The 11179-nt window shown below is 50.9% G+C and overlaps 1 protein-coding gene across 5 annotated transcripts; it reads right to left on the reverse strand.

The window, feature by feature from the left end:
* Nucleotides 1–531: 531 nt before the first annotated feature.
* On the reverse strand, nt 532–10886 carry SNORC (secondary ossification center associated regulator of chondrocyte maturation). Of its 5 annotated transcripts, XM_075716408.1 has the most exons (5): nt 10802–10826; nt 6780–6925; nt 4880–5050; nt 1327–1512; nt 532–651 (listed from the first exon to the last, which is right to left on the reverse strand). In XM_075716408.1, exons 3-5 carry the CDS (start codon nt 4929–4931, stop codon nt 542–544), a joined length of 348 nt encoding a protein of 115 aa, XP_075572523.1. In that variant the 5' UTR covers nt 4932–5050; nt 6780–6925; nt 10802–10826; the 3' UTR covers nt 532–541. The 5 variants fall into 5 exon arrangements, with proteins under 5 accessions (XP_075572523.1, XP_075572524.1, XP_075572521.1 ...); XM_075716409.1 differs by lacking the exon at nt 6780–6925 and having other exon boundaries at nt 1327–1509; nt 10802–10840; XM_075716406.1 differs by lacking the exon at nt 6780–6925 and having other exon boundaries at nt 10802–10840.
* Between the last annotated feature and the right edge of the window lie 293 nt (nt 10887–11179).

Consider the following 11179-nt stretch of genomic DNA (forward strand, 5'->3'; position numbering starts at 1 on the left):
GCTGAGCAAGCCAGCGCCAAAGCAATGCACATGCGTCTTCTTCCTCCCCCCACACCAACTGCTTGCTTCCTCCCTAGTTCTCTCCATTCTGACTGGTGGGGGGCATCTGGCCCAAACACAGGGAGTGGAAGAGAGCTGAACGTGGTGGGGTGAGACCGGGGAAGTATCAGGGTGGTTTACACTAAACCTTTCCAAGGAAAGCTGTGCAAGGTGATGCCCAACACGGTCTAGCCTGGGCGGCGGTAACGAAGAGAGCTGCTGCCAGCTCAAAGCCACTCTCTGCCACAGGTCCCTCCTGACTGCGGGGGTGACAGTGCCTGCTGTGGTCAAGCCTGCCAGGTCTGCGTGCACCCAGATATCTGCACACTGAGAGCAAAGAGCACTTCGGGGTGCAGCTTTGCTGCCCAGTGCAGGGGCTGGAGCACCCTTTGCCGCATCCATGGCAGCATTTCTCCCTGGGGGACCCCGGGCAGACGGGGAGCAGGAGCAGTCAAGGGCAGGAGACAGGCTGGTTGTGTAACAGAAAAAACTTTTATTGAGTTCAGGAGGCCGAGAACTTTCTCAGCGTGATGACGACCAAGGCCACAAGCACAGATGTACCCAGGAGGGAGGCGATGACAATGGCACCGATAGCTCCGGGCCCCAGTGAGCCTGCAAGGACAGAGAACAAGGTGGCGTGAGGTCAGCAGAGCCAGCGGGTCCCAGATGGGAAGGGCTATGGGGATGACCCCCACACCCAGCACATCCCCAGCCATCAGGGCACATTCCTGCCCCAGAGCTCCCTGCACTGGCCACAGTGGCCCTGTTCCCATGTCCCCACACAGCCAAGGTGCAGTCCTGTGCCCCAGTGGCATGGAGACCTTGGGCAGGGGACTGAAGCCAGCCACTCGCCCCTTAGCCAGCTCCTGGCGACAAGGGCTGCTGCCACAAAGCACATCTTTGGCGCTCAGCTTTCCTCTTACACCTGCACTGAGGGAGTTGCTTTGCTTGTCAGAGAACTGCATCACAACATGCATTTGCTGTAGTTCAGGAGCCAGGGAAGGTGCTCATGCTCCCCACTTAAAGAGCTTCAGGCATGCTCTTGCCCTGGAGCCTACCTAGGCTCGAGACACTTCTTGCTGGTGTCTGCTGTGACGTGTCAGACCCAGGGCAGGAGGAAAGGCCTCGGCAGCCCCCCGCCAGAGCAGCGTGGCTGGGGACAAGCCACCTCTGGTGGCTCAAACACCTCCTGGGAGTTGACAGGCCCATAAAGAGCAACTCCACAGTGAGGACTTGTCAGGCTGCTCTGGGAGCAACATGCAGGCAGCCCACCGCACAGCCACATACCGTTCCCGGCGTCCAGCCGGTGCAGGTGGGTGGTGTCCTCGGGCTCCAGCTCGGAGGTGTATGGGGGGAAGGCGGTAGCATCTGAGAGCCGGGCTGTGGTGGTGGCAGCGTCGAAGGGGCCAGCTCCAGAGGGCAGCTCGGGTGGCTCGTTCCAGAGGGTGGGGACCGGGCCCTGCGGATACTCTGCTGGGAGACAAGCGCCCATGGTGTCACTCACAAGCACGGGTGTCCCTGGCCAGGCTGCTGGCAACAGCAGCAGCTCAGGACAGCCACAGTTCAGCAGGGCCCTGGGCTCCAGCTGCCTGCTGAGTGCCCCAGGGTGGATGGAGGGCAACCCGAGGGCTGAGAAACCCTGTGGGGCAGAGCCCTCCTCCGAGAGGGCACCACCTCCACAGAAGCACCAACACCCAGAGCAGCCGAAGGCAATGCTCAGGCCCCAGGGTGCAACCATGCTGCTGCAGGCTTTTGTGGCAACTTGGTGCACACAGAGCACACACAGGACAAGAGGGAGATCCCCACAGCTGTGCAACCTCTGCTCATGCACAAACAGGCCCTGCATGAACAAGCACAGCCAATTTGCTTGTGGATGCCCATGCGACTATGCTGGGAGGGGCTGTCACATTCCTGCAACAAGCAGAGGTTACCTGCACTGGCCAAATTCACAGCATTTCAGGGCCTTTCTGTCCTGTACCACCAGCCTACGCGGTGTAGGATGCTGGAGGCGCTGGCACCGCACAGGACACGGCTCCCCCACATAGGAGCCCCAGAGCCTCAACTTCCCTCTGCCTCACCCTCCACACCGTGCCAGGGAGATGAAAGCCAGGCTGGGCTCTGTTTGATGTTACCATTCACCTCCTGTTATTTCTTCCCCCTGTGGGGTCGGGGACCAAACCAGAGAGCCCTCCCTGTCTGTGTGTGGCTGAGCCAAGCGCTCCCCATCAATGCCCGTCTTGTTCAGGTGGGCCCCGGCGGGAGCGGGAGACATTCCACAGCTCCCTGCCGAAACCGCTGGGAATGTCACACTGGGATGGGGAAAAAAAAACCCTAACAGCATCCATTGCCAGGGCCCACCTGAACTGACACGATGGTTATCTGGGCTGGGAAAAAGGGCAGTAGAGGAGCCAGAGCAAACCACCTGGGCTCCCTGGGGCAAGGCTCTGGCACAGTGTCTCTCACCATCCCAGCTCTCCCTGCCACAGCAGGAGAGGTGGCAGCAGCACAACTTGGCAGCACCAGCCCCAGCTTTAAGTACCTCCCTGCCTCCCACGGGCAGCTGGCACTTTGTAGGAGGAGACCGCTGAAGAATTGACACTAATGGGCTCCACCACACTTTGTTCTCCTGTAGGAGCCCTGCATCAAAAGGAACAGGAGAGCCAACACCAAAACACTCAACTTTGCTGCCTGCACAAAGCCACTGCTAGGACTTACCGCAGGGCTCACATCAAAGAGTAGCTCTCACTGTCCCCGGAGCTATTCAAGGCTGCCTGCAGACTTGGGAACACAACAGGTTCTAGACTAGTTTTGGAAAGTCCTTTGTACAGCCATAAAAGCTACAGGATTTTCAGTGAGACAGCTGCCAGGTTTAACTCTGGCCCAATGAGCAACTACAGAGCCAATAAGCTCCCAGTTTGAGGCCTGTGCCAGTTCAGTCAGGCAGCGACAACAGCATACTCTGGCTGGCTAACCCACCTTGGGGAGAAGCTGGGAGTAGCAGTGAATACCACATCCTCATACGCTTGGTACATTTGTGGTCACTGCATCAGAGGTGGCATCTTGGGTCCCCGGTATGAGCACACAAGAGGTTTGTGCTCCACAAGGGTTCCCCAGAAACACCAGAGCCCTTTGCAGGGCCCTTCCCAATCTGTCCTGCAAAACCAACCAGCAGAACTGGAGACTCACATCCCACCCAGAGGCTCTTCCAGAAAGTGCAATTTCCAGTGGAGGTCTTTTCTATAAATCCTGTGGTTTAGCTAGGAGGACAGATCAGGAGGAAATACAGAATTTAGTGGGTAAATGTAGTTAAAACAACAGAGAAAGGGACTGAGCAGAGTTGGGGCTATTTAGTTAGCAACGGTGGCATTAGGAAGCTGTTGGTTTAGGCACAGACCAAATGTACGTTAACACTTTTGAAGCCCCAGTTCCAGGCTGCTTTGGCAAGTGGAGGAACTCCACGCAGAAGAGCTACACTCCAGCTACGACCTTCCTGACTGTGTCAACATCACCAGGGCCAGCAACAACACTGCAGCCATTCCCATTCTGGCAAGACAACACCGTGCTGGGAGGATGTCATTGTTACATTTCCCAAGAATGTTTGTCTCTCCAAAGCCAAAAGAGCTGGGTGTACCCCTTGCATCTGACCAGGGGAAAGGCGTTAGCTCAGATGATCTGTAACAGATGCAGGCACCATCCAGGGAGGCTGTAGAACCTGGACAGGGTCTTCCCAACTCCCTGTTCTCAAAGGGACAAGGAAGGAGCACTACCCCTTCCAATTGTAGTGCAAAAGGCTCTTTTTCTAACCAGACCCACAGGTCCCAGAAAGTCTCTCCTGGCCCCATTGCATCTAATTCCTGAAAAATTTATCGCAAGCTCTCTTTATGCAGGGCACAGAACTTATTTTTGATAGCCAAGTAAAGAGGAAACAGTCTAATTTGTTTATGATCTCAGTGATTTTTAAGACCTGGATAGAGTCCTGGATGGCTTCTAGACATGCATTTTGTTAATTCCCCTCATCTGATTAAAACATGATTTCAGCTCACCCTCACAGAAAGGGCAAAGTGTGCTAAACGCGTTTTCTGTCCCAAGTTCTTGCGGTTTTACCTTAATGGCGCTTCAACCAAGGGAAACACAACTCCTTTCAGTTGGATCTAGTGCCTCACTAACAGGAGCTGTCAGCTCAGAAGCAGCAGCAGAGTTGTGCATGTGCGTGAAGTGAAATAACTGCATCTGAACATCACCAAGAGCCAGAGCTTACTGCTGGGTCTCCTCTTCGGTTCCTGCACCTCAATGCTGCTAGAGCAGATGCCGAGAGCCCTGCAGCAGGCACACGGGGTGGGGGAACACAAAACCAAACGCAGTCACTGTCCCCAGAGAAAGCTGCCAGCAGGCAGGTCTCTCCAGAGCAAACTGCTGCAGCCTGGGAGAGTGTCTGTTTATAACCAGCACTTTTCTTTCCAAGACGTGCCTTTGATTTTCCTTCCTAAACTAACAGCTCATGTCCTCACATGCCTCCATTCCTGCCTGTTTGAGAAGCCCAACCACCCATCCTCACACATCCAGTGGGTTTCTTTAACAACCAGAGAAGTCAAGCCTGCTCCCCTCCACAGTACCCTCACAGTCCCAGTGAGTGTCAGCCATGTTGCCGCTAGCTGAGAGCACATGATCTCTAATGGAGCAGCATTAAATGCCACACTCCCTTTTCAGTCCTCTGGTAAAAGCAAGAAAGGCAAAGGGGAAGGACAGAGATTGTGTTAGGTGCCAAAAACCAGCACACACACACACGATTAATAAGGTCTCACATGTGTCCAAGTGAGACATGAGAGCCTCTTCCAGTCACCTGTTAGATACACTTTGACTGACAGGCTCCAAGCACAGGCATGGGACCCCATTCAGGAGGTTCGGTTCTCTGCTCCACTGCTGATGTTTTGTGCGACCACCGCCAAGTCCCTCTCCCTCCTGGGCTCAGTTTCTCTGTGCATGAGCAGGAGACCAGGACTCTAAATATGATCTACAAAAGAAGAAGCACCAGAGTGGCCAGGCCTGCCCACCTGCACGGTTACTGTTGTCCTGAATGCGACGAGGACGCGGTCTGTGTGCCTCAACAGATGCCTCTGAGTGACAGCTCCAGACCTAGCGGCTGCCTTTCCCAGGAAAGGGGCAACTTACAAGGGACCTCCACGGCCTTGGGGCAGGGCACAGCATTTTTTTTTAACTTGTGCAAAAAACCGTGACACATTGCAGTCTCGAGGGGGTGCAGCTGAGGGTTAGAAACTAAATGGCAAAGGTAAGGTAACACATGGTTTTCCTGTTCACCCAAAAACTTTGTAGAAATAAAGAACTACCAAGAAACACGTTCAAAACACATCATCCATCACAAGACCAGAAGTTTAACATCTGGGTGAGAGCGCCGTGCATTTGCTGTGCTGGCATCAGTTTTAGGATCAGTCCTATCTCCAGGAAAACCCACCTGGGGCATTTGCGTGGTTTGCTTGCCCCATAGCGACTCAGCAGGGGCAGCAGGTGGGCACACGGAAGGGCTACCAGGCTGCTGACGCACGTGGGTAACCCCACCACCGCCATGGCTTTGTGCCTCAGTGCTAGGTGCTCTGAAGGGAGAGAAACCTTGACCCCATGGCACAAACAAGCTCTCCCGCAGCATTAACCCTGTCTCAGCACTGGAGCACAGACTGAGGACAACTGTTGCTCTACAGATTACCAGTGAAATCCACGTGGTAAAAACACAGCTTAGGAGCACTTAAGAGAAAGACATGGAATAATCTTAGTTATTGGGGTTTTACAGGGCAAAGATGGAACCCAGAAAAAATGGACTAAAATTATTTCAGTGTTTTGCAATAGGCCAGGTGGAGGATGGCACCTCTTCCTTCCCATACATTGACACTACAAATTGCCTTATTTCAGGGAAATAGCTATACTGCACTGCATGTTCTCCCTTCTCTCCAGCACAGGTTAGTTACAACTGAAGTCAGGAAAAGGGAAGAAAATATCAGAGTTACTACACTATAAAGAAATACACTGTGAGTTTTCTGAATGATGCAGGGACCCACCAGACTTCAGCAAGATCTAGAAGGGACGACACCAAAGGCAATTTGATGAAACCACTATTTCCATGCTCGGTGAGAAGGAGCTGGTGAGCTGCCAGCACAGTGACACGGCAACCCATACCTCAGCTACTCAGTGGCTGAAAGACTGGAAAGGTCTCCACAAGTGATAGCTCTTGAGGAAGCTGATCAAATCTGAAGGATCCTTCAAGACACCCCCAAACAACCAGAACCTCCCCAGAAGCAGACTCTGCAAGACCTCAAAGGCAGGCAGATGTGGCCACTTAACATCTTCATCCCTGAAGATCAGCCACCAGTGACCAATACTCTTCCTCACACAAGATGGTTTCAGCATCTCATCATCCTCACAGCCTGTCAGTAGGAGATGACAATCTCCTCCTCCATTGGGTTATAAGTTTATGCTTACAGTGACAGAAATGAGTGCCTCAATAGGACACCGATGCTCAGTGTTCCTGGGAACGAGGCAAGGGTACCCACTGTAACCTAAGCACTGCACACAGTTTCTTCAGTCACAACAGTTCACAGGTCAACTTAATGGCATCCAACTCCGCTGCTCACATCCTTTTCAGAACCTGGGGGCTTTTATTCCTTTTATTCCACAGGTTTTTGTGTCTTCGCATTACATCCATTACAAGGAGGGGGCAAGGTTAAGGTTACCTGCTGCTTTCTGGAGCACACTCTCCACCTCCAACCCAGTAACCTTAGTTGGGAGCTGATAGCAGCGTCAGTAATTTATAAGGAATGTTGGTGCAGAGCAAGGTTGAGTAATGGTCTACAAAGACTTGCTGTAAGTCTGGACAGACCTGTTGGAACAACCGCATCTTTTTAAGAAATTTGCCTGACAAAACCTATTTACTACTTCTCACGTTCTAGTACTTGAACTTTAAAAACTTCCTAATAATCTTTCATCCTCCTGTTGTTGAGAATGAAGATACATGAGTTGCTACAGAAAGATGTCCTTGGACAAGGTCTTCTCCTGTACGTCTTCCTTTAGCACAACATCTCCTGCTCTGCTGCTTTTTTCCCCTATACACATTCTGATGTGCAACTGCCGTACAATGTATTTCTACATTAGCTCAAAACAAGGAAATTCATGAGCCTGTATCAGAGTTTAGATAACAAATATATACAGGACTCAGAAGCCAAGGCCTCGCAAAGGCATTTTACAAACTTCCACTTCACCTGAAGCTCTGAATCCATTATATGAATTGAAACTGGTTTTGCTGATAGGAAAAAAATAAAAATCAGCTCTTCACAATCCTCCTGTGCTCTAGGCCTAAGTGCCACTTGGGTTTGGAGAAAGCGGAAGAAGAGAGGATTTTGGTGTGCAGAAAGTCCTTGAACCGGCTCTGTTTCCTGTTGCACCAAGATGATGTGGACAAAGAGGGTTAAAGGCTCGGTTGTTTCCCCATTTCTGACAAATGGAATATTGGAAAGAGCTCAGTACCTTGGAGGAGAAATTCACACTTTCTCCAGTCACAGAGCCCTGACCACACCGTCCAGAAAACCAGACTGGCTGGGCAAGAAGCCAGATCAAGGTACACGACCCACTGGCACCCCAAAAATGCTGACTGCTACACCCAGATGGGAACCTCAACTGCCAGCAAGATCCATCACATCTCACTGAACTCCTGAGCACTTATCCGAGGGTTCTGGTACTAGGTAGCTCTGAATCACCACTGAGATAAAATTAAATCTTTCTTAAATTTGCCCCTCTACTCTGCTGATTCTGCCCCTCTACTCTGCTCTGGTGAGACCCCACCTGGAGCACTGCGTCCAGCTCTGGAGCCCTCAGCACAAGAAGGACATGGACCTGTTGGAGTGGGTCCATAGGAGGGACACAAAAATGATCCGAGGGCTGGAGCACCTCTCCTATGAGGACAGGCTGAGAGTTGGGGTTGTTCAGCCTGGAGAAGAGAAGGCTGCGAGGAAACTTTATTGAGGCCTTTCAGTACTTAAGAGGGCCTATAGGAAGGATGGGGACAATCCTTTTAGCAAGGCCTGTTGTGACAGGACAAGGACTAATGGATTTAAACTGAAGAAGAACAGATTTAGACTAGACATAAGGAAGAAATTTTTTACAATGAGGGTGGTGAAGCGCTGGAACAGGTTGCCCAGAGGTGGTAGAGGCCCCATCCCTGGCAACATTCAAGGTCAGGTTGGATGGGGCTCTGAGCAACCTGATCTGGTTAAAGCTGTCCCTGCTCACTGCAGGGGGGTTGGGCTGGATGATCTCTAAAGGTCCCTTCCAACCCAAAACATTCTATGATTCTAAATCCAATGGGGAAGGGAAGACTCATTCTGGACCTCAGGTCTGCATGGCCGGCATCACCTGCAGCCCTGTCCGAGGCAGACTCCCCTTCTGCTCACCGTGGAGGGCTTTGCTATGGAAAGTATGAGGTGCTGAGATGGGAGGGCAGGGGCTGGGTGAACTCTGAGGCCAGCAATGGGCTGTCCAGCCCCAGGTAGCCGCAGCGGGCACAGGGCCAGGGCAAGGATGAAAAGAGGCCTTCATAGGGAGCACAAAGGGCAGCCTGTGATGTGCGAGTGCCGGGAGCTCGAGTGTGGAGCAGTGAGGAGCGTTGCGGTTCTGATGAATGTTAAATAAACTTGTTTACAGAAAGGCAGGACTGCATGCATATGCACAGAAACCAGAGGGCTGTCTGTGTGCCCTTCCCTTCTTTGTCTGCACAAGGCAGGAAATTTCCTTTTCTAATGGGGTGAAAACCAGAAAAAATTCCACTGTGCACTAAAAGCCCCTGTATTGGGGCAAGATACCTCTACTCCTAATGTGGCAGAAAATCGTTCTGCTACTGGGATGGCTAACCATACAGGCTGGTTCCCTGATGCCTGGCTCTGAGGTAGCAGAGAAGAGAAAGCACGGAGTCTCTCCTATGCCCCAGGATCTGAATATTGCATTCATCAGTACATCTGATGTACATCAATACACCATCTTCAAGAGCTACTGACCTTGCTGCATGAGTGTGACTCACCCAGTAAAGGAATCAAATAAACTTGGGGTATTTCATGGGAGCAAAGTGACACAGGCAGGCAGTGACAGTTTGGTACAAACCATTGCTGCAAAGCTGAGCCAAGAGTAAGTACACAGGAAAACTGGCAAGGCAGGAGACAGAGCAAATATGCACTGAATATTGGAAACTTAAAATAGCGTAAAAGAAATCCTAACTCAGAGAAGGAAACAGATCAAAGTTTCACTGGAAGTCCATCAGCTTTTGCAGAGTGAAACAAACTGTAACAGTTAAGAAAAGACCTTACCTGGTTTGGGGGAAGAGCACCACCACTGCTTCTGGGAACATGAGCAAGCTACAAACTGAAACTGTGCTTAAGTGGTTAATGTTCCACTATACAGGCTCAGGGTTTGAGAAGGAAAACATCCACCTTTTAGTGCTCATTTCTTAGTTACTTTAAAGGTTTCCCAGCAAGGTGTCCTACAAGGGGAGGATCTGTGGGCTACAGTAATTCTGTTCTTGCACCTGCAGATGTTCCAGCTAGACACAGCGATCAAATCCTTATGAAAGCTCCTTTATGAAATCCTTATCCTTATGAAAGCTCCTTTAAAAAGAAATAATTTAATCTGCTAGAAGGCTGGCCAGGATCTCCCTGCTAGGCAATATGCTCAGAACAAACTGGGAGTGAACTGCGATCCAGCCTTGCTCCAGGTCTTGGAAGGCAGGACGAGAATTTAGGTAAACAAGCACTGTGCTCTTGCCTGTTATCTTGGCCTGAGCCATCCTTTCACAGCCTCACCTGCACTTAAAGAGAGGCTTTGAAGGAAGTAGTTCCCCATAGGAGTTTCCACCCCTAAGATACGCTCAGAGCCCATCTATGGAGTTGGTCTGGAAGCCAGGTTTCCCTCATTTGTAAAACCTATCTCAGACCAGGCAGCCTTTGAGGCTCACTGTGCCCTTGGTTCCCCTCAGCCCGCATAGCTCTGCTGAAAGCGGGAGCAGATAAGGCTGAAATTACTAACCACTTCCTTAAAAAAATAGGACTTCACAGAGTAAGTGTCTCACTAACTTTTCCCATCACCTCGCTGAACTTGAGTCGCAGCCACATACCTGCCCAGCACTGCCGCCTACCTTGGTATACCCAGCTCCAGAGAGAAACTCAGTTTAGATGCACACCTCAGCTTTTGACTGAGCTAAACATTTTCATAGACACTTTCATATTTCTACTTACAGCAGCTGTGGTGAAGTGCTCTGCTGTAGAAGAAAGTATAGAAGGAAGCAGAAATCAGCACGCATGCTTTAGCCAGGGAAAAATGTTTCTTTTCACAATTGTAACCTCTTCCTACCATTAAAAGCTGACAGATAGCCTGTCTCATCAGCTGCTGAGAGCACCCCATCTACTGTTGGCTGATCTGCCTACTGATCTACTGTCACTAATGCTCATGGAGGCGCTACTGCTGTTCAGCTTAGGAGAAATGACGAAAGATTTTCTCCGTTTTCCCCAACAGTAACACGGTATCAGAATGGAGAACATATTCTTACTCACCACCAGCCACCGATTCCAAAGCTAGTTTCCATTAATCAATTATAATTCAATAAATACTTATGGACATTTTTAGGGGAGGGAGACGAGGTATGCAAGGAGAGAGAGGCAAGTTAGTAAAAGATGTCCCACGCTTTTGGGCTTTAAATGCAAACAAAGCTCCTTACCTGTCAGCACAGCAGGGACCAGGATGCCGCACAGCATTAGCAGGACCAGGCGAAGGACTCTGTGGTAGGGCATGGCTTCCCTCAGGAAAAGTGTCGGCAGAAATTCTTAAAACTCTTCAAAGTACAAAACAACTTGGAAATTTCACTGGTATAATAAAAACTTTGTCCAGTCAGGTTAAAAAAAAAAAATTCCTTCACAACAGCAAGTGGACAGAGAGAGTGCAAAACCCAGCAGAGACTCACCCTCTCTAGCTTTTAGAGCACACCTCCTCCTGAAGACAGCTCCACCCTCTACAAGTTGTGCCTAAAACCCCATAGGCAGCCGAGCCGTTAGGCATCCATCACCCTGCCAGGCCAGTGCACACACGAGCAGTTGTT

The sequence above is a fragment of the Pelecanus crispus genome, chromosome 9, assembly GCF_030463565.1.
Source record: "Pelecanus crispus isolate bPelCri1 chromosome 9, bPelCri1.pri, whole genome shotgun sequence".
Lineage (NCBI taxonomy): Eukaryota > Metazoa > Chordata > Aves > Pelecaniformes > Pelecanidae > Pelecanus > Pelecanus crispus.